Below are 23,384 nucleotides of genomic sequence, written 5' to 3'. Positions count from 1 at the left end.
TACCGCACAGAATAGCGTAATGCCAACAGTAGATGGTGGCGAAGTTAAAATGTCAATGCAGTAAATTGAAATGACTGGCAAGTAAACATCTCCATTCTAGGCAGTGCTATGTATAAGTATCTGGTTGGTCTTTTTAATGTAGATGAATGCAAGCAGAGACTTAGTAACCTTCAGTTAGTGCTCGTATGGAATACCTTAGTATTTTCTAAGGAAGTTTGCGTTCTTAGCTCCTAAAGCCAGAGTGAGATTAGAAATTGATTCAGTACTAGTCTTTTTAAAAACAAATATAAGAAAACAAACAAACAAAAAAAAAACAATCAGAAGCTTTATTCTGATAAAAAAATATTATTTCTCTTCCTCAATTTAACACTCCGTAGTAAGAAGACAAGACAAGGTTATTTATTATTTTGTTTTGTTTTGTTTTCAATTTATTTTCATTTTTTTACTTTTTTTTTTCTGTTTGTGCAATTCAGTTACTTTTCCTTCTTCTCTGGTCCTTTTGTTTTCTGATTTTCCATCATCCCTTCATGCGGGCAGTGAAGGTTCAAAGAAGCAACAGGCAACTTACCCGGGATTCGTGTGTCAACAGCCACAGCAGCCTACTCACCTACCACCATTATAACACCTACCACCCTGACCATTGCAGGATGCCAGCCTTGAAATTCCAGAAAACGCCTCCTCAAAAAAGCCTTCGTAATGTTCCATGCTTTTTTCCTGCTGACATATTCTCTCCTCTTCTTCTTCCTCCTCTTCCCTCCCCTTTTCTTTCACTCATAGTTTTCCCATTCCAGGCACTAAAATCTTTTCAGTTTTATGGATGCTACACTTTTTCATAGCCATGCCAGGTTATTTCTGACATTTAACACCTTTTCCTTTATTTAACAAGGCAACTTTTCTAGACAGGAGAAGGCTTGAAAATTCTGAATGAATCAGCTCTTCTGCTATATGAGTAGACCATTAGATTTGAGTAGTGTATATAAAGCATGATTTTGGAATGCAAAGCATTGCTTACAAGTCTTTTGTCAGAAATTACCTACTACAAAAAGGCATTTCTGAAATCAGTGTATTGAGACATATTGATCTGCATTGGTTCATGGATATGTGTTTAAAAAATTAATTTAACATGCTTTGCCTAAAATAAGTTGTTATACTATGAATGTACCTTTTGTATCTACAGTACCTTTGTTAGCTTCCAGCAGGTATTTTCATGAAATGCTGGCTATACGTTGCCTAGGGTCACCTATGTGGTTTAATGTCTTTGTTACTGGAAATGCACAAACCATTCCTGTGCATCATACACATTGTTTTATTCATTGATGAGTTACAGGCATGTGCCGCACTCTTCCATGAAGACTGAGTGCTGTATGCCAAGTGTTTGATTTCTTACAGCAGCTTTGGTGTCTTCATCCTTCTCTCCTACCTCCATGAGCGCATACAGCCTGAGTTCCCTGAACATGGGGACCTTACCTCGCAGCCTCTACTCCACCAGCCCGCGTGGGACAATGATGAGGCGGAGGATGAAAAAGAAGGACTTCAAAAGCTCCTGTAGGTGGTAACAGCATTTGCTCAAAATGTGCAGTGAATGGGTGGAGGAGGGGGAAGATCCAGGAAAAAAGGTACAAAGTACCTTAATTAATATTTATACTAGGCAGAAGAGAGAACAATTGGAGTTTCTGTTAGATGTAGGGAAACGTCAGCAGAAAAATGTCTGTCTGACACTAAAATGAGATGAGTAGAGGCCATACAGCTGAACTATCTCATCTGAAATATTTAAAGAAATGATTTCTTCAGACAATCCTGCAAGGGTTTGTCATAGCATTACTGAAATGATTTTCAAATTCCTTTTTCAGCTCTTCCTGTTTTCATCAGGGAATAAAATTCATAGCTGAATAGTCAAAAACAGATTGTTGGTAAGCTCAGCTATCACATTATGGAAGGAGAAGTACCTCCTAGGTAGTTTTAATGTTTACCACTACACCACAAGCTGTACAATTGTTTTTATGAGGAAGAGCGACAAATAACAGTGAAGATTAAATAGGCTTGTTTCTGGCCATTCTCTGGGATTCAAAGCATGATTTTCCCATGAGTCAGTAATTTCCCAAGCCAGGGCTGGAATAGTCTGTTCCACTTTTCATGTTGTGAAGTATTCACTGGGCTGGAGAGACTATGGCTGTATCAGTGGGTTGTTTCCCAGACTCCATGTAAGTGCCAGCTCTCCTTTTGGCTTGTCTGTCTTCTGGTTATCCTCAGCAGCTCAGTTCCTCCAGAGCAGGGAACTGAGAACTGCTCTGTAAATCATCTGCTCCAGCTAATAATGCTCACAGGTCCACTCTGGAGAAACTGAGCTGCTGCTGGACATTACAGCGCTGCTGTCCCCTATTAAAGATTTCCCATGGTCATAGCAAAATCAGAGCAAACCAGTAGCCTCCAACCAAGGCCAGTCACTATGGAGTTAAGCATACATGTTTGAGAGAGGAACTGAGCTCTTGCTTTCTTGCAGAGATCTTTGTTGCTTGCTTGTTCTTGTTTCTTTTGTAGAGCAAATATTTTTACATAACATTTGCCTATGAATGTATTTTTGATTTTTGGTCTGATCAGCCATTTTTCACAACTCATCTGTTGACATGTTAGCTTCTAATGCATTATTTCGAGTCACGAGGAGATAGTGTGTCCATCCATGCTATGGTATTAGTAGGGGTCCAGCTCTTACATGTCCTCATCTGCACATGAGAAACAGTAGTAATGTTACACTAATAGTAATTGATTTCAATCATAAGATAATACTGCATGCAAAAAATAGTTCTTCGATTGTGCTATATTATAGTTGTTCCATCCAACAAAGGACTGTTAATCTTGAAAGCTAATCCTATTACGGATCTTAGAGACAGCTGTTACTTGTGTTACTGTATTTTTCCTTCAAGGAAGCCTTGCCCTGCAATTTGTTGTCCTGCAAAGGCTCAAAACATGGCCAGTGACATTAGATTTATGTGGAACAGTCACATAAGCACTGTAGCCCACCTGAAAGATCCCTTAAGTCAGAAGGCCCTGGGGATGACAGGCTGCTATGATTAAACAAATCTCTAGCTAGGAGGAATTAGGATCCGGCTTTGTTGTGGCATGGTTTATTATGCATTTGCATGGTGAGGTCTGGATATAGAGCATTACGAAATGTGTGGAACTGGCCCCATCACTGAATGACTCTGTGCCTCGCTATGACCAGTGAGTATATCAGCAACTCTGAATCAGAGCTGGCTTTGGAGGAACTGGCTTGCCAGCCAGGCTTGCTTGCCCCTTCTGTGAGCTTGCTTTTCAGCCCACGGAGAGTTTCTTACTACTGTTGCTAGACTTACACCCGTACTTGTAACTGCAGTAACAGCCAACGTAAAAGACCCACGCTGGGCTGAATGTGCTACAAGTGACCATGATAGAGGATGATTGGTCCTGTAGCCTTCCACTGTCCATCAACAGGACTTGGAAAACCTTGTTCTTCTCCTTTGTGGGAGACTCGTGAGAACCAGATAGCATCGACTGTTGTCCTTTTCACAGAAAAGGAATAGAATGCTCTCTTAATTATAGTGGTTTGTTTTTTTTCTTTAATCCAATTGGATCGTGTGAGGGCTTTCTTAATGTAACTTATAATAAATCTTTTAGGATGTCATTTGGGAAGAACAGGATGTATTGGCGAAGTATTTGTTAAAGTTTGCATTGCCAGTTATTTAGGAAAACCTCATAACTTAATGTGATCACGCCAAAATTCATGATGATGAAGTGTGATGGTACAAGGGGTTACAAGACTTTTATGGCCATGACTTTGCTGTCACTGCATTAGTTACACAGATCTTTCCAAACATGTGGCTATAAAAATTGAAGGCATATGTTGCTGTCATGTGCTTTATTTATGCCACTTGTTTTCCATTTTTATTATTCTTCCACTTTTGTTTGGTTTTGAAGTATGGTATTTATTGTGGAAACACTTAGATTATTATTTGGTTAAAGTTTAAGTCCTGAAATATTTTGTAATAGGTTGATATTAGTACTTGAAAGCAAGACACAATTTTATAATAACTTACATTATAGTCACTAGGGCTGCGTATCTGGTAGAAATTAGAGAGGGTCTTAGACAGGCATGGGTGCTGTTTTCTCAGCACATCCCAGGTTAGCTCGTACCAGGAGGAATAGTGAGCATTTTGCAATTTCTCAAGGATCAGAGTCGGAGACTGCAGGTATGATAATCCATATGCATACCTTTAAATACATCTTGCTCTGTTTCTCCTGCAGCTGCAAAAATAAAAGTAACGAGTACATAATCTTCAAATTCATGTTTATTGCTTACATAACTGCAGACCATATAGTAAACTGTTGCTAAAGAGTTGGATGAAAACTATACAACTATGCTAAAAGGTGCCCCTAGCCGTAGCACCCGGGGTTCACTGGAACCACATATACATCCATGCCTCCTTTTTAAAGCAATAAGGCTGCTTCCTGGCCTTTGAAACTTCAAATCCATCAAGCAGCCAAAAAAAAAAATGGCTGTGTTTCATGCTGCAATTATTGTTGAGTTACAAACCCCCAAACCCCAACATGCTCTAAGTTGTGGGTTTGGGTATCTATTGCATTTTACAGAGGCTGGGCAGATAGCTGTTGCTACACGATTTGGAAAGAGTATTTTCATCTCTGCTTTTTTTTTGATCCTGTTTCTATTTCATTTCCTTTGGGAGTGGGAGGAGTTCCTAATTGTCAATTTTAAGTGTCCATATCATCAAAATATTTATCAAGGTGAGTTTTAAGTCCCACAAATAATAACTTAATTTCTCATTGTGAATGAAAACCTTAGCTGTCTTAAAAATTGAAATAAATGTTGTAAGACCTTTAGGTTCCTGGTAGGATACTAGTAAAAGAGTAAGATAGTTACAGAGTCAACTAGATGCCTGCTGCAGAGGAGGAATGGACACAGAAGTGATGGGAAGCAAAGACACGGCTAACAAGTAATTGTTCTATGACCGTAAAAAAAAAAAAAAAAAAAAAAGGAGAATTGAACTTTTCTGAGCTTGGATGCCCTAAATTTAGATATTTCTGGAAGGTGTGTTAGGGGATCCAGTATTACATTAGCTCTAATTTTATCTGGTTTAGTCATATTTTAGCCTTTGCAGCACTGAGAGCTGGAGAAACCTATTTTTCACGTACAGTAAATGCTAAAGCTGGTGGCCGTCTCTAAGAAAAGATTATTAGTATTTGCATTTGAGTATGAGCATGTCTTACTCAGTGCAGCCAAAAGAAACAGTAAGAAGGAAGGTGTTGAATAAGTGAAATAATACACAATTCTTACAAAGGAAAAGGAAAACAAGATATGACTGGAATTCACAATAATTTAGAAAAGGTGGTTTCAGAGTTGAAAGGACCTTTACTGAGAGAAAACAGAAATTCATGAGTTTTTTAGCAATTGAAAGTTTTGCAACAGAATTGTCATTGCCAACTGTGCCATATTAATCAGATTTTATGCTGTTTTAGGGCAAAAAGTCTAGTGCCTGTAGCCCAAAGATGTGGGAAATACCCAACCTCTGACAACTTTATACAGCTGTGCTAATATTATCTACACTATAAAAGCAAGAACTATTTTTTTCCATATCTAAGAAAAAAAAAATCTACAATTAAATAGTCCCTCAGATAAACCATGAACTAAACTATCCCTCAGATAAACTTCGAACTTTTATCTAATTCTTAGCAGCTACTGCAGGCAGAAATGGGTCTTGAAAGAAATTAGAGGAGGAAAGGTAATAGCTTAGATTTATAACACAAAAACATTCAGAATCTTCGTCATTGGAGGATTATCCTTACAGTACCATATTTTTACTTTACTGGTCTGAACGGGAATTGAAGAAACTCTAGCTTTCTGTCTATGACATAACAAAAAGCAGTAGTCTATCACTAGATGAGTTCAATGAATGATACAATAGACCTTTAGGCAGAGACCAAAGAAGCGAAGGTGCAATCTCCTCCTTTTCATAGGTAATTGCATTGAATCTCAATGTTGTTTTTATCTTTATTTGTTCTATAATGCAGCCTATTCAGAACAAAAGAGAATGGAGGGAGGAGTAAATCTGGAGTACGGAAGTAGTTGCCTCTGTTTCTCACAGAAGGGTTCCCCAGTTCCTTTGAGAGACCCCAAAGAACTTTTTTTTCTCACAATCTCTTTAGATATTCTAGTTGCTAAAACGGTGATTTTAGTTCAACACACACTACTCTGTTAGCCTGACAAATTGCTGAAGCATAGTAAACATGTACAGAAGAAAGGCATCCTTATTTCTTGCAAGCAAGCCTGGGCAATGTCCTTTGTCGCTAACAACAATGTATTGCTGTCAGATGTTCAAAGAGCCCCATGGGAATTGGCCTGAGTAACAGCTGGGCTTGTGCCTCCAGCTCCCTTAGCTCCTGTGAAAACTCTACTCATCCATGCCTCAAACCTAATGCAAACAGATTTCAAGGATGTTCTGAGATTTTTGGGGCAGGGGTGTCAAACATTTATTTTACTCAGTACAACTACTATTTTTTTTGCATTATACCATACAACCAGATGTTTTCTGTTCTCTTATATATCCTCACTGTTTATACATAATTTATATACTTTAGCCTAAATTGACTTTAAAAGAGATGTTTTGTTGACTAGGTTTATTGTACAGATTAATTTTCTCAAAGAGCAGTGAAATTTCTGCTGTGTGTGAATGTCTTTCCTCCTGGTCTGCTCTGTTTTATAGTGTCTTTAGCTTCTAGCACCGTTGGTTTGGCTGGGCAGGTCGTCCACACAGAAACCACAGAAGTAGTGCTGACAGCTGACCCCGTAGTGGGGTTTGGAATACAGCTCCAGGGTAGCGTGTTTGCTACTGAGACCTTGTCTTCTCCACCTCTCATTTCCTATATTGAGTCTGACAGTCCGGCGGAAAGGTGAGGTTCTTTCGGTTGACTGCTAAGTACCTTTTGGTGAGCATTTCTCAGGGTACTTTGGGCTTGTTGCTTTCAATTTGTGAAAAATTGCCTTGCTCAATGGAAGGGTGGCAAGTAATAAACTGTTCTGACAATGAAATTTCATACGCTTGATGAACTATAAGAAGAATGACAAGCACCAGTGTTTTTATCATCTAGAGTTCTCCAGCAGGAGACTGGAAGCTATATTTATGCAAAGGGAGAAAAAAAAAAAATCAGAAACATTGCTAAAGTGAAAATAGTAATAATTCGGTGTGCCGTGGGGGAAGGCCATATCCAGCTCTGTTCAGTGTTGGTACAGAACCAAATCTTAGGGAATACTGGAGTTTTGACTTAGTAACGATTTCATTGCAGCATTTCAATTGTATTTTTATGCTTATATATGTCTTTAGTCATGGCATGGGAACAATAGTAGTTGCACAGGCAAGTACTGGCTGCCATTGCAGAGCTACAATACCTGTAGCGCAGGGTCAGAGGCAGAGGCGTGATGTCCACAGGTGGGGTGGAGGAATGAAGGCTGTGTCCTTCTTCCTGGATCTCGGCATCTAGAGAGCACAACTCATGCCAGGAGTGCTTGATAGTGTCTTGGTGCAAAGGGGCAGTAGCAGTTTCTGTCTCACTCTGTGCCTGGGCAGACTGCTGAGTTGCTGTGCCACACTTCTCCTTCAAGGTTAGCTGGAATGTGTTTGATATTGCTGGTTCTGGTAACATGCACATCTGATGATTGTTTTGTATCATTGTGTACCAAGGTGTGGGGTGCTGCAAATAGGAGACAGAATAGTGGCAATAAACGGTATCCCGACGGAAGACAGCACATTTGATGAGGCCAATCAACTGCTCAGAGATTCCTCTATCACCAACAAGGTCACTTTGGAAATAGAATTTGATGTTGCAGGTATGAATGTACTGTTATTCTGTCTTGCAAGAAAAGTGAAGGAATAAATCCCAAATGCATTGCGAGTGTTAGGCATCCAAGGTGGAGACTTTCTTCTTACATACACGCCATTCAATTTTCAAGTGACCTTTTTGAAACGTGTGCCTTTTTGTACACCTTTCTCATTTCAGAAGCCCTGAAGCACGCTTCAGAACACAAATAGAAATTACAAGTCCTGTAGTAGGATCTGGTGTCAGTCCCTCCTCTGAGTTATTTCCTGATATTTTTCTGCCCTGAAATAAAAATATTCTGCTGAGCTGAGACAAATCCTGTACAGGCCAGCTAATGAAATGTTTTACTAGAGAGAAAAGTATTATGAAAGGGTAGATAAGCAGAAAACGCTGAAGAGTTTCACTTATAGTGTCTCAAACCAGCCATCTAAAATAAAATAATATGAATTGCATTAATAAAAGCAAGAAAAATAATTGTTAATGTTGCTAGTGAATCTTTATTATTACCAATGGCTTCCCTTTCTCCTGTAATGTGTTTAAGCATACAGAATATACCTATAAAACACAAATTGTGTAAATCAAACAAGTACACATTATGTACATGCACTACCCGACTATGTAAATAGTAAAAACTTTTAAGACTTCTGTATTTATTTGGCAGTAGCTCCTTTGAAGTCGTGACAGTGTCAGATGTGCTGTATTTGCATAGTGTAATTATTGCTAACGGTATTGTAAATCATTATGTCAGAAGCAGGCTAAAGGTTCCTAGAGTAATTCTGTATAATCTTTTAGCATGCACGCATGTAGTATAATGTTAAAAAAAAAGCCAAATACAATATGTACATTTGCATACATAGGAAATTAAATATTAAAAAATAAGAAAATAAAAAGTTATTTAAATACACATGAAGTCACGTGTTTCAGTCCCTGGACTTGTTTGTGCTCCTCCCATTTGCTCCGTGACAGCAGACTCATACTTATGGTTAGACTCTCCTGCCACACATATATTTATGTTTCCATATCTGTAATTTCGATTGTTCCTTTTCAGGCGAAGGCCCAAACTTTTGCTAGCAGTGATGCCCACGTCAGGGTTCAAATACAGTGCTGTGTGTTCAAGTGTTTTTTGCCTCAGTCAGCTCCAGGCGCTTCTTCATTAGTGATGTTTTGATTCCAGTTCTTCCCAGTAGATGTAAAATCCATGGCAGTTAGCTTTGCAGACAGTTAAAAATGTGTTAGACCTACAGCAACAAAGGTCTGAGATCCTTAAGACCCGATGTCCTGTCCTTTTAATTAAAAGTTATCTGCCAGCACTAAAATTTTCACATGTGTTCCCAGAACTTGCATACGAGGTAAAAATCTGCAGTCTCAGCTGGCTGCTAGCCCATGCAATCTCCGTAAATTCAGTTAAACCTTAAAAAAAAAGAGTTACTGTGAAATTACCTATAGAACTATAAATCATACTTCGTATGTCCTACTTCCTTCACTTCAGCAACCATGTTTCATCCATGGCTTGTGATGCTGATGTGATTTCATCAACTTGCACATGTAGTTCCATGCACTTGGAATTGCTGTCCTTTATAAATTATCTAACATTTAAAATATTTTTTTATAGAGTCAGTTATACCAAGCAGTGGAACATTTCATGTAAAACTACCAAAGAAGCATAATGTGGAACTTGGCATCACCATAAGTTGTAAGTGAAAGTGCTTATTTTTAAGACCATGTTGATGGGATAATTTGCGGATAGTAGGTCCTGTAGCTATAGACTCATGTTTGGTTTGGTATAAACTTCTCTTCCCTTTTTCTAGAAATAGATGATTAGCAGTGCTCTCTGTCTGATGAAATACCATTCTGTTACAGATTTATACTCCTAGTAGTTAAAGAAGCCAGAGGTTTGGCAGGCCTAAAGCTTGACATACTCCTTCATGCATAGCACATACTTAACTCCCATTGAAATTATTTTTAAAAAATTAAAAATAAAAAAAAAAAGAAGTCAATAGAATTAAGCCCATGCAAAAGTATTTCCATGGCTGAAAAGTTTAAAGCAAAGTCTATCATGGTCCCTCATAGGGTCTTGAGCAGAACCCCATTGAAGTCAAGGGTTCTCCCAGGCATGAGGACCCACATACATTGGGTTATTTTCTGCTTCAGAACCCGCAGTCTGAAGATACATCCTCAATCTGTAAAACTAGTGGGCAGTACTAAATGTTCAGGTCACATAGCAAAATCTTCTTTCACTAGGGATTTCAGGGATTGCTAAAGAACATAACAAGGGTGTGCATTAGTCTGTTTCTCAAACAGTACTTGTTACTGTTGTTTGAAATCAAAGGGTTTCTATTCTTACTTATTTTGGGTGCAGACAGTAAATAGTGTGTTAGGTCTGGATTTTGACCAGGTAAACTCCAGCATACCCAGTTCAGCCCTTGATGGAAGGAAGAACAATCCATATCAAAGTTAATGGGCTTGTGTTTAATGCACTTAATGACAGTGCAGAATCTGGTCTCACCGGAATTAACATTCCTTTACGGTTGTGGCCTGCCTTAGACTGTTAGTCTTTCTTTGGAATTATTCATGTGTCTTGGGGGAAGATTGTGCTTTGACTTATATTCTCAAAGCTTTTACCAGCACAATGGAATAAGATTAATCAAAAGTACAGCAGGGAACTCGGTGCTAGGAATTACATCTGAGGAACAAATGAGAGACACTGCATGCCTGTTTGCTTGCGTTGCACACTTGAATGAATGATTGTTAACACATCTGTAAGATGTGATGTGATGCTTGAGGCTAAATCATAGGTCTACATGTATTTGTGCAAATAAAAATACTGAGAAATGAGACAACCTGGAGAGAAGCTGTTCTATTTAATTGTTATTCTTAGAATTGGTAATGGTTTGTAGGATTACTGTAAAAATACAGCCTTCCTAGTAATTTGATTTGTGCTACTTTTTGGAATTCAGCCATCTTGCACTTTTTTTCCTGTCTGTAGGAGTAAACTTTGAATGGAAAGATAAAGTTCTTGGGATTTAGTATTTAGCGCTCCTTTTCCAAACTTTGCATGCCTTCCTGACTTTAAACTTAATTCCAAAAATTAGTGCTTTATAAAATTAGTGCTTTATATAATCAGAGCAACACCTGGTTGGTCTTAGCTCTGCTCCTCTGAGTATACTGCAGTATCTTTAATATTTAAATTAAATGATCTGTTATGTATAATAATCCCACTTATTAATAGTATTTAATGCATATGAAATCTGTCTAGGATTAATTTGTTATTTGATTTTGAAGGATTTATACTAATAACTAAAAGTTTGTAAATTTGCTTGGTAGAAGTCTTGAATTGCTGCATTTCATACTTGCTTCTCAGTGCTTTGCTCTGTTCTATCTAATTAACCCCTAAATGAAGCAGTATGATTTCAACACTATAAATGTTTTATATTCATTTTGTCAAATTATTGTCAGGGCACTTCAGCATATTAGCATACCACTTATTACTGATATTGTCTGAAAACTATATGACTTCTTTTAAAAAACAAATACCGAGAGAAACTTAGCAGAGTTGGTAAGACCAGGCTTAAACAGGAGTGATAGAGGAGATCAGGTTCATTCACTTTTGGGCTTGATCTGTTTAAGTGCTAGAAACCTGTTTCATCCTCTCTCTTCTCAAGGTAGCAGAGTTAGTGGTGAGTGAGTGAGTGTTGTCTCTATAAATACATTACAGAGAAATGCCTGTCATGCTTTCCATATCCCCAGTTTAGTTTGGGATTTGGATGAGAAAGTCAGGAAATTACCTGGTTTGACAAGCAAGACATACATTTTTTTGTCAGAAGGGAAATGTAAGCCTTACCTCGGGTTGGCACCTTACTATATGCCTGGTTTTAAGTCCAAGAGTTCTTCAAAGTCAGTTGTTAGGAGACCGACAGAGGAAAGTTTCATGAGCACCATTGTTAATGTAGGGCGCTGAGTTTTTGATAGTGCATGTTGGTTACCTTGCAGTGTACTGGCCTTGCCCATTGCTGCCTTCAGACGCGTACTGGACTTCTGTCATCCTGTCATCCTTCCCTTATCTCTGCAATATCTGTCTAATTTTTTCATTAATAGCTACTTACACTCAATGAAGAGCTTCTTTCATAGTTTGCAAGTACAAGTGACTGTATTTCATGCTTCAGGTACCATCATTTTCATACCCAGTTACCTAGTTGGAGCAATCAGAATCTCTTAGTTCTTAAAATTACATCATCCAAATAAACATGACACAGCAGTGTCCATGTGTGTGTGACTATGCTTTTATAACAGAACCATTCCCTAGAAGAAGGATGGCTTTCAAGTAGATCTAGTAGTGTTCAAATCTGTTTCAATTTATTTGTCAGTGACATTGATTTTAGACCATGTAATTGAATATAGATTTTAAAAATTTTTTTTAAAAGATAACTTTTTGTGCCACTGGCTACTTTATCATAGACTAATATTTTTTTAAATACATTGAATGATGTCCAAGAAAATTACTTACTAGTACAGTCTGGTAATTGTAGTTAACAGCTTTTTTTTTTCCCCCCTTTTCTTACTTAAGTAAGATTCTGATATCCTTACTGGCAATGAACTGCAGCCCCTTGCTTCATAAATAATCTCTCTGAAGCTAATGGGACTACTCAAGGAATAAGAAGCTGCAAAGCTGGTAAGAATATCAGAATCTCACCCAAACTATCGTCAGCTTTTCTAAGTAATTTTGACTAGCAGGTGTACTCTGTTCTGCTTTGTTACTTTTGTATTTCATCAGAAACAAGCTTTGTAAATATCTACAGATATTTAGCATTGACTATGAGAACTTACTTTCTGAAGCATGTTCCTGTATATTTTGGGATTTCACCTAGCAAACTCAACTTCATTTTGCCGTGTTACAAGTAATTATTTTCAAGATAGGGCCTGAAGAATCATCAGGTTTCTCAGCTGCTCCACATGAACCAGTACTTAAGGAACAAAAGAGCTACATCAGTCTAATTTTTAAAAGCTCTTTCACCTATTTAATAATCACACTATTTTCAAAAAGTCTAGTAGCTGTTAACCAGCATTGTAGATAAGTGAACTGACTTTGTATAAAAAATATCTTTATATCCCATAAGCATTTTCCTCTGCTTGTTCAGTTTGTTCAGAGTTTGATCAAACTCCAAAACTCGAAGCCAGGCTGAGACTAGTAAGTGGGTTTTGGCTGGGTGGTAGGTGAGATGTCCACCTCAAAATCTATTTAAGTCACATTGGTTTTTTACTTTGGGTTAGCAGTGAAATAAGAAAGAATAATTGTTTAGATTTATTGTTGTTTGGGTTTTTTTAAAATACCTAATAGAACAGCTGATTTACAAAGCTGACAGCACTTCATTGAACTTGCTTTTGAGCTGTGGGGGGCAGGCAGGGGAGGTGTGTCTTGACTAGTAGAAGTAGGGTGGAGGCCTGGGATGGAGACCGAGGATCACAGAGTAATTTAAAGAGAGAGAACAAACAACTTGCTAAAAATCAGGCTTACAGCTGTAACACTAAATTTAGTATCTGTATAACTTTATAAACTCTTCAGTCCACTTGCAGTTCACCGTACAGACTGTGTAAGGTCTCCACAAAAGCTCTACAGTAGGTAGACTAACAGCTGGACCAAGGAGGAGAGAAAAGATGAGATCTTCAGTGGATAAGCAGAATGGGACAAAGAGAGAAAATGAGTGGAGAGTCATAACAGGGAAATAGCACATGAGGGGAGAGGCTGAGGTGTGTTTGGGGGAGGGGAAGCTGGGACTTGAATGAGAAGGCTGGACATCGGTGACATTGCTTCTTAAAAACAAAAATAATTCTGCAATGAATCACAAGAACGGAGACTTAAAGCTGTACAGTGTTACTTCAAACTTGCATTAATTCATGAGGGTATATTTTTTAATTAAGTTGTCAAATGGTACTTTCTCAGTGGGACTCTTGCTTCTCTACTCCCTGGGGAGAGATGAAACAGTGGTGTGTATGAAAGAGTATCAAGGTTGCATAATGAATAAGGTGGAGGATTGCAGAAAGAAAAAGGAGGTGATGTCATGGTCAAGATGGTTTAATGCTGCCCTGGGGAAATTGTGGGGTTTAGAGCAATAGAGTTGTGCTGAGATGAGTCATTTCATGGGGCAAGGAGGAGGAAAGAAGAGACAGAGAAAGAGATTTTCCACAGGTGACTGCCTGATTTTCTGGTGAAATTGTTGAGATCCTGGGGTCGCACTTGCGGAAACGCTGAGCATCTGGAGCTATTGCTGAAAATGCCGGTAGTTGTGCTTTGGACATAGAAGCTGTTACATACTACAAACTGTTGAGAGAAATAAAGGTGTTTATATCTCAAATTGCTCACTGAAAATTGTCATGCTTTAACCTAAACGTTCTTGAGTTTCCTTTCCCAATCTGTAAAACCAGGATAATAGTACTCAATCTTCTTGCTGGGGACAGCATCTGTTCGCTAGTATTTGGGAGGCAATCTTAGGCTGTGGTGATGTGCAGTACAAAAATTCTGGGGGAAATTAATGATTTTATCTCTGCAACGCGACTTGAATAGTTTGTAGGAAGTATGTCATGAGCATTGAAAAAGAATAAAACAAAGTGTGATGTAGCTGCTTAAAAATGGCTTCCCAGCATGGGGGGTGGGGATTCATTTCACACTGAGCTGTGTTTGCTGCCTACAAAAAGGCTTTCATCCACCAGATACAATTAATAGTCCAGGGCAACTGACAAAATACTGCTGGTTCACACTTACTCACTCTGAAACTGTAATAACTTCATGTGCAATATCACACCCTTTGCATCCACATATACTCTCTGGTTTCGTGTTTTGAGCTGTGCTCTGTTCTCTTTTTTTATTCCTTCTCTCTTCTTTTTGGAACAATAATGGACTGTTTTCTTTAGTGCTGGTAATTTTTATGAAAGCAGTTTCATGAAAACTATCTGAGTACTCAAATCTCAAACTGCAGGCATTGTATAGTAGGTGGCTTACGACCACAGAGATTTATGAAGCAAGCCAGAGAGTAAAAACATTGAATTTAATTTTTTTTTTAAAGTTCACCAAAGTAATACTTTAAAATTTTAACAAGATACTAATTGGTGAAACAAACCCAAAATATTCAAGTAAGTCATGGAATTGTCATATAAGATATAGTTGACCCATGATGTGAAAGTATGAGAAGCAAGCTAAGAAAAATATACTGCAAAATTATTAATAAAATTATCTTGCAAAAAGTTAATTGCTGTTCTCTAAATTGCAACATATGCATTTCCTGAAAGCATGCTGGTTTAGACAATTTTCTAAAAATTCTTGAAAGTCTTTGTACATCTGTCTTCTGGACTTTGAAGGCACTGCACTTGAAATATAGTTATTTAGCAGTTCTTAAACAGTTCCTTTGGACACTGAGAGGCTTTCTCGGCCAGAGCAGCCAAGGTTAATGTGATCTGTTAGAATATGAAGAGGTGGTAGATGCCCCATCCCTGGAAACATTCAAGACCAGATTGGACGGGGCTCTCAGCAACCTGATCTAATTGAAGATGTCCTTGCTTCTTGCAGGGAGGCTGGACTTGATGACCTTTAAAGGTCTGTTCCAATCCAAACTATTCTATGATTCTGTAATTTTGTGTTGGAAATGTCATTGTTAGTACACCTTGTGATTGCTCTAGGTGAAGATCTGCCATTTTCCATCAAACAGAAGCATCTAGCTGCTAAAGTAACTGACATCAGGGTTTTGTAGGTGATCCTCCAATATGGATCGTTTTTTGGGTGATTGTCAGTTAGGCATTGGAGCCTAATGGAAAAGTACCTTCTGTGAATGAATGCTGAGGCCTCAGTACACAGAGCAGAAATGGTTTGGGGCAACTGAAGAGCCCTACGTATACAAAAAAAACCAGTAGTTCTTTTGGGACAACTGTGAGCCTTATGCCACTTGGCAATATTTTAACATCAGCACATTCTTCTTTAACAATTCCAAAAGTCAGTGTGCATTCACCACATAGACTACCTCCTGGCCAGAACAGCTGTAGGTGCTGTACTTCCCAACGGCAGAGAGCAGGTGCCACACCATTCCCTGAAAAGGTATCTTTCATCACCCTCAAGTTCTGAGGCCATAGCTTACCATATCAGATCTTCATTGCAATCTTCTGTCAGCAAATGAAGGAACCCTCCAAAACAATGTACTGGGTAAAGCTGCTCCAGGAAACAGGCCCCTGGAAGCAGTCAGTAATTGTTGTCTTCTTCATCTGCGGTAGTTAACTGCTTCCCATGCAACCGAAAGTCAAGCAAAATTGCTAAGCAGCATTGTCTTGCAGAACTGGCTGAGGGAAACTTGTTAAGTGCTTTTACACAAGTCAGTAAAGAATTGCACTAACTGGCATCGTAGAGCAGAGCATCCTTTTCACCATGGACAGATAGTAAACTGAAAATTGTATCAGATACCTCCGAGATGAGTTTAAGTGTGGAAGGAGAGAACTGCTGAGGGTTTTATTAATTTCACCATTGCTGGAATTGCAGGGCTTCTAGTAGGTATCCCCAGTACAAAGAGGAGAAAAGTCCACAATGCTTAAGGCCCAGGAGCAGTATAGAGGAGCAAGGTTACTCATCAGAAGGGGCAGACGTTACTTCAGAGGAAAGAGAAAGTCACAGTGAAGCAAGCATCCGTCTGATGTAAGCTACATCTGTGCAGATGTGATAACTGTGTATCACCCCAGTGGTACGCATGGCAATTGTCCACAGCATCTCATTTATTGTGAAGTAGATACCTCCTTTCTCACCCAGGCAGCACTGTCTTCATAACTCTGCCTGGATGTAAAGTGGATGTAAAGTGGATGTAAAGAATGTGGTCTAGCCCATTCTGTAGAAATTTTGCCAGAGCAGCTCTGCTGGTCAGAAATATAATAAAATATGATTTATGACTGACAGAAATATTCTGGCAAAAGATCAGCATCAGTAGCTGTGCTGAAAGGTTCTACTAACAGAAGGTCTTCCCTTTTGTGGTGTAGCTGCACAGCATTTTATGACAGGTCACTGGAGCTGTATATGATACCTTCGCATGGTTCAGCCCTGGCCTAGCCCAGAAGTCAGACATATCAGGTTAAATTAACTTTGCACCGGTCACCTTAATTTTTGAGGTGTATGCAGTCTTACTAATATGCTGCTGCTGGGTTTTTTTTTTTTTTGTATTCATGTACATATAGTTTAGGGGAAGGGGAGAAATATAATACAGCTAAATTATGTGTATGACATACTGATTTATGGACAGAATCAACCCATCTGCATCTCTAGAAATAAAAAACAGATACTTGTATGTATTCTTTATTACAGCTCCGTCCAGTAGAAAACCAGGGGACCCTCTGGTTATTTCTGATATCAAGAAAGGAAGTGTTGCTCACAGGTAAGACATTCAAGCTTCCAGTAAAAATCTATTTCCATTGTGTAGCCAGCCAGACTTAAGTTAAACAGAGGGAGCTTGCAAGAGACTGTGCTGCTTTTTTTTTTTTTTGTAAAAAGCAGTTACAAATGAAAAGTCTAGCATACTAAGAAATAATTGTTTTTAAAAATAGATCTTATTTCTATACTAACATTCATACTTTCTAAGATACCTTGCTTTAATGTTACTGGAATTTGACGTAAGCTTGTTTGCTTGTTCACAGAACTGGGACACTTGAACTGGGTGATAAATTGCTTGCAATAGATAACATTCGACTTGACAATTGCTCAATGGAAGATGCTGTCCAGATCCTTCAGCACTGTGAGGACCTTGTAAAGTTGAAGATCCGCAAAGATGAAGATAATTCCGGTATTAGCAATGAGCCTATTGCAGATTCTTGTGTAATTTCAGGGTTTTTACAGCATAGGGTTATTCTTTTGCTTTTAAATTTTAGTAAAATGATTTTGCTAAACATGGCTGGTTTAGGCTACTGCTAATCAGAAAATGTCAAACAAACAAAAAAATTAATGATTTATAAACTTTTTAATTCTCTCAGTGGCTGTTTTGCCTGCAGGAGCTGTGGTGCAAAAGGTAGTCTTCAGTTTCCTGGAAAGGCAATTTCCCCTCAGTTGTTGCCATATAAGCTTCATCTTTCTGTTATCAGCATATTGAGATTTTCTCTGCTTTTAAGACTGGAATCATGGTTACCAAAGCATGGATCCATAAGCCTCAGTTCTCCAGCAGAGCACTGAAGTGCATGCTTTATTCATAAACTTAGAAACTTGACTTCAGTATGACTGTTCCTGTGCTTAAAGGTAGGTAGTACTTTGCATGCTGTGCTGGATGGCTGATGGAGAAGCCATTTCTGATCAGCCCAGTGGAAGTATTGGAGCTGCCATCCTTTTGCACACGTACATCTATTAATATTTCTGAATCTTCCCCGTTGTGGGTTCCATAAAAGCAAAATTTCTACTTGGAGAAAGTGAGTTCTGTGATGCATTCTAGGGGCAAAAGAAGTCAGACAATTATAGCTGCCATTACTGCTGGGATTTATATTATGGCACTTCACTACATAAAGGCATGGACTGCAGATTCACTTGTTTTAAGCTGTATACAATCTCACAGCCAAAAGGCATAGCCTGTCACACCTTATTATTTAAAATCAAGTGCAGCTGTTGAAATAGTGTTTAGTCTTTTCCTTTAATTGCTGTTGAAAGCAAACAGAAAATATCTTCTCAGTATGATCAGTACAAAGCTAAGGTGGATGCAAATTGGCTTTCAGAAGTAAATTCTAATCCAGCAAAGTGAATGGCCACCACTCGGCAGGATATTATGGTTGCACACCCGCAGGTGGTGAGGTGATATTTGCTACACGTAGTTGGTACATCTTGGACAGAGGCTGGCCTCACTGGCCATGGGCTATACATCCAAAGGGACACCTGCCTGACAGTTGCTTTGCAAAACTGAGCAAACCAGATATGTTAACGAAGAGCAAACTGCTACTACACTTGGAAGAAGATTGACAGGAAAAATGCCTGGAGAAGGAAGTTTGAGTTTTCTTCTGCACAAGAGGAGATCTGTCTTTTTTAAATTTTTGTAGCACATAGGATCCCTCTTTCACCTTCTTCCCATGATTTGGAAGACTCTGTCTTGTTAGTAGCCCCTTAGAGAAAGACCATAAAAGGAAACAGGAGACCCAAAAGCATGGTAGTTTGATTGTATTTCCTCCCCAGGTGGAATTATGTTTTCAGCAGTTTTTATCTTTTTTTTTTTTCCTGCCACCTTCTGAATCTGAGGATAATTCTATCTCTGCTTAAACTAATGGCTACCACTCTTTTTTACTTATCAGAGTTCTTTCACAGCAAAACTGGCCTTCTTCATGAACTCAGGCCACATATATGCCGTGTTGTTGAATGGCTCACATTTTCTGCTGCCTGGAAAGAGCACTGCAGAGAACAGTGTGGCAATTTGACATATGTTGTGTTCTGCCATTAATTTTCTTAACTAGGGCTAAGCAGAAGTCAGACATAATGGACCAGTCTTCTTTCCAGTCATTCACTAAGATTGATAAACTTCCAACTCTTATGTGGCAGGGCTGCTGTATGATTAATAACTTCTTATTCACTCACTCTTGGTAGCAGGGAAACATCAGTATTGTGTCGACCCTTAGCAAATAGCGGCTATTGCATTTTCTGTTAGCTTGGTGGATTACTTTTTGTCCTTCAGTTGAAGTCTTGTACCGTGTCAATGTCCTACCTGTGTAAATGTTATCAGTATTAGATCCCAGAGAACTTGTCATTGTTCCAGAAATGCTCTAGCAAGCAAGCAAGAGCTGCCACTCGTACGGTGGGCAGCCCACTGTATGCTGGCCAGAGGCTTCCAGTGGGGTCTTGGGAGTTGGGTGCTTCTGGAAAGAGCGTATCAGATAAAGCACAGCTGATGTGAACTGTGCCAAAACACTGATGATAATGCCCCAAGTAGGAATACAAGGCTGACACTAGGCATGAAAATCCCAGTATTCTTTGCGGAATAAGCACCACTAATTCCTGTCTCCTTTGATTCTATATGTGTACCATTTTCTTTATGTGGATAGCAAGGGGGAAATCTGAGGGAGCTGGGGTTGAGGGAAACCAACGGCCTAAATTTTCTGCAAATTGGGAGGAAACAAAGTAGTAGCTCCAAAGATCTTAGTGTTTCTCCAGTTCTGCTTAGGTACCATGTTCAGCATTAGAAGAAAGCAACTGTTTGAACCTTTGCTAGCAATGCAGGTATACTTTTTCCTTTTAAGGTTTCTCTATCTACAAGAACAGAAATGGGAACATTTGAATTCTCTAACTTGTCTCAGGTTAGTTCTAATAACATTTAAAGAATGCGTGTCCAAGACATTTTCCGTACTCGGTGAGCCGTTCCAAATGTCATTACCCACAGATCTAGGAAAAGTTGCCCACCAGGCCAGACATCCTGGCTGAATACCAGTATCATAAGATGGGCAAGGGAGCATTTGTTATTTTGATCTGAGGAGAAATCTGACATTTTAAATTTTAAACAATCCCTTCACAGGTCAAAGATACCACAGTTGATTGCTGTCCTGCTGTGATTTTTTTTTTTTTATTAATATGTAAAGAGCATGCACTGTGTAAATACAGGAGCCTTTCTTGTTGCTGCATCACCTGTTCGGTATTAGCATCATAGAATGATAGAATCGTTAGGGTTGGAAGGTACCTTTAAAGGTCATCTAGTCCAACCCCTGCAAGGAGCAGGGACATTCTTCAACTAGATCAAGTTGCTCAGAGCCTCACCCAACATTGTATTGCTTAAGGAAAATGCATTGTATTTATGCTTACCCAGTGATGAAATTCTTCCCCATTTCTGGTGATTGTTTGGTGAGATAAAATTTGAAAATAATGCAAATGACTTCCGCAATATAATGAAATCAAATCTAACAGGGTTGTTATTCAACTTCATTGATAATTGAGAATTCAGAAGCTATTTTTGGTTCTGTTACAAAAGCTTCAAACTTGTCTATCAAAAACATGGGATATATTTCAGGTTCTCTTAGTAAGAGAGCTGCTCATCTTACCATGACTTTTGACTTTTCTCACATTTCTTTTAAGGAAGTTTGGTTTTAAACTTTTGAATTGTCTTTGATGCTAAATACCTTCTATTCAGTTCAGGAAACAGACAAGTACTAGCATTTATACAATAATAGTAACTTGTCTTTTCTCTAATATAATGTGCCCTTGCGGCAAAGGCGGCCAGCAGCCTCCTGGGCTGCATCAGGCAGAGCCCTGGCAGCAGGTTGAGGGAGGTGATCCTGCCCCTCTGCTCAGCACTGGTGAGACCACAGCTGGAGTGCTGGGTCCAGTCCTGGGCTCCCCAGTGCAAGAGAGACAGGGACACAGTGGATCAGGTCCGTTGAAGGGCCACAAAGATGATGAAGGGGCGAGAGCATCTCTCCTCTGGGGAGAGACTGAAAGAGCTGGGACTGTTCAGCCCAGAAGAGAAGGCTTGGGGAGATCTTATCAATGTATATGAACACCTGAAGGGAGAATGTAAAGAAAACAGAGCCAAGCTTTTTTCAGTGGTGGCCAGTGACAGGACAAGAGGCAGTGGACACAAACTGAAACACAGGAGGTTCCTTCTGAACATCAGGAAACATTTTTTTACTGTTAGGGTGACTGAGCACTGGCACAGGTTGCCCAGAGAGGTTGTGGAGTCGCCGTCCTTGGAGATACTTAGAAGTCATCTGGTTCTGAGCAACCTGCTCTAGGTGGCTCTGCTTGGGCAGGGGGATTGGACCATGTGACCTCCAGAGGTCCCTTCCAACCTCAGCCATTCTGTGATTCTGTCATAAAATAGCTTGAAGTTACATTTTGATAGGAAAGAAGATATAAAGATTTTAAACAGTAAAATTTAATCTAAATAGAATGAGGGGTTTTTCTATTGACTTCAATGTAATTAGGGTTCAGCAATAACAAAGAAATTGCACAAGAGATATTTTTTTTCTAAATAATCCAGTAGAATATGATTAAGAGGTGTATCTGAAATGTAATCCTTTTAAAATGTTGTTTGATTACCAGTTACTAGACTGAATGTGCTATTTTTTTCATTCCCTGTTTCATAAGAAACCAATTGCATCCCCTTGGCATTTATTGCAGATGAACAGGAGAGCTCTGGAGCAATTATTTATACTGTTGAGCTCAAGCGCTATGGTGGGCCTCTTGGAATTACAATCTCTGGCACTGAAGAGCCCTTTGATCCCATAATCATTTCCAGCCTTACAAAAGGAGGATTAGCTGAAAGGTAAATTGGAAAGCAAATTATTTTTAAGCATTCCTTTTATCAAGATGAAAATTTATTTTGTTTACTTGGACGTGCTGATTTTCATGGTTTAGCAATTTATTTTTTTATAATTCTCCAAATCTGAGTTTGTAATCCTCTTGCTGTCATTTTGATCATTGCCAAGTTCAGGAGCACGAGGAATATCTTAACAGCGTGTACTTGCACTTACTATACAAGGCAGAGCAGGGGATTGTGGTCCTTATTATAAATCACATAGGAAAGACTAGTCAAACTGCACAGTCACGGGGACATTTTAACACCCTTTTAAAAGCAATAGCCTTGTGGAGTAGAAAAGGTAAGGAAAGCACTTCAAGTGTCTAAGTTTATCTGAAAATATGCCACTTATCGTATACGCACACTGCATCTGTATGTGCACTTGTGTACACCATAGCGAGCGTTATCTGAGGAGCAGAAATGCCCCTTGTGGTAAGTGATGTATAGAGAATAATAATGATAATGCTAAGGTTTTCTATCGCCTCTTATTTCTAGGATAGGTTGAGTCATTGCAGCTGGTACCTTTGGTAGTGGTTTCAGAGAGAATTTACAGCACACAAACATGATATTGTGTGCAGCCAGAACAAACAGTGCATTTACACTACGAGAATTTGTTTTCTTCTCTTGATATGATCCATCCTGAAAGCTTTTTCAGGTGAAATAGCTCTTTATTTGCTCACACTGCCATTATCTGTTATGCTGTGAGACTTCTAGAAACTTGACTCATTTCAGAACCTACTGAGCTGTCTGAGATCGCTCTTAAACAGGTGGGCTGCAGTGAGTATCATCCATAGGTGATTAACTCAACTACCCAGTAACACAGAGATCCACGTCTCCATGCCTCAGTTCTGCTATAGTCACTACAACAAAGGTGACTTGCTTTAAGCATTTCTAACAAAAAAAAAAATTACTCTGTAACACAGCTATAAAAGTAAAATGAAAGAAAGAAGGGGAGATGAGATTTTTTTCATGCTCCAAATATGCAAAGAAATTGCCTTTGTTGCTTTTTATGCTCCTCAGTGTTTTACTTCTCTCTTATTGTAGGACTGGGGCAATTCACATAGGAGACAGAATCCTAGCAATAAATAGTAGCAGTCTGAAAGGAAAACCTTTGAGTGAAGCCATTCATTTATTACAGATGGCAGGAGAAACTGTCACCTTGAAAATCAAGAAGCAGACAGATGGTGAGTATGGCCAAGGGTAGCATCAGTAGTCTTTTAATGTGTGCGTTGTTACAGATTAACAAGCATTTAG

General features: G+C 39.0%; 1 protein-coding gene across 1 annotated transcript in view; it reads left to right on the top strand.

The window, feature by feature from the left end:
* GRIP1 (glutamate receptor interacting protein 1) overlaps positions 1–23,384 on the top strand; it is a 156,268-nt gene that overhangs the window by 111,366 nt on the left and 21,518 nt on the right. The window contains exons 11-18 of the mRNA XM_086739948.1: positions 1,390–1,545; positions 6,753–6,939; positions 7,728–7,873; positions 9,476–9,556; positions 17,189–17,258; positions 17,518–17,663; positions 21,953–22,097; positions 23,175–23,314. Coding sequence (XP_086596074.1) covers positions 1,390–1,545; positions 6,753–6,939; positions 7,728–7,873; positions 9,476–9,556; positions 17,189–17,258; positions 17,518–17,663; positions 21,953–22,097; positions 23,175–23,314 — 1,071 coding nt within the window. The remainder of the gene's footprint in view (positions 1–1,389; positions 1,546–6,752; positions 6,940–7,727; positions 7,874–9,475; positions 9,557–17,188; positions 17,259–17,517; positions 17,664–21,952; positions 22,098–23,174; positions 23,315–23,384) is intronic.

The sequence above is a fragment of the Chlamydotis macqueenii genome, chromosome 1 (assembly GCF_036417535.1).
Source record: "Chlamydotis macqueenii isolate bChlMac1 chromosome 1, bChlMac1.mat, whole genome shotgun sequence".
NCBI lineage: Eukaryota > Metazoa > Chordata > Aves > Otidiformes > Otididae > Chlamydotis > Chlamydotis macqueenii.
The sequence above is the reverse complement of the archived record's forward strand: the minus strand, read 5'-3'. Positions and strand labels throughout refer to the sequence as shown.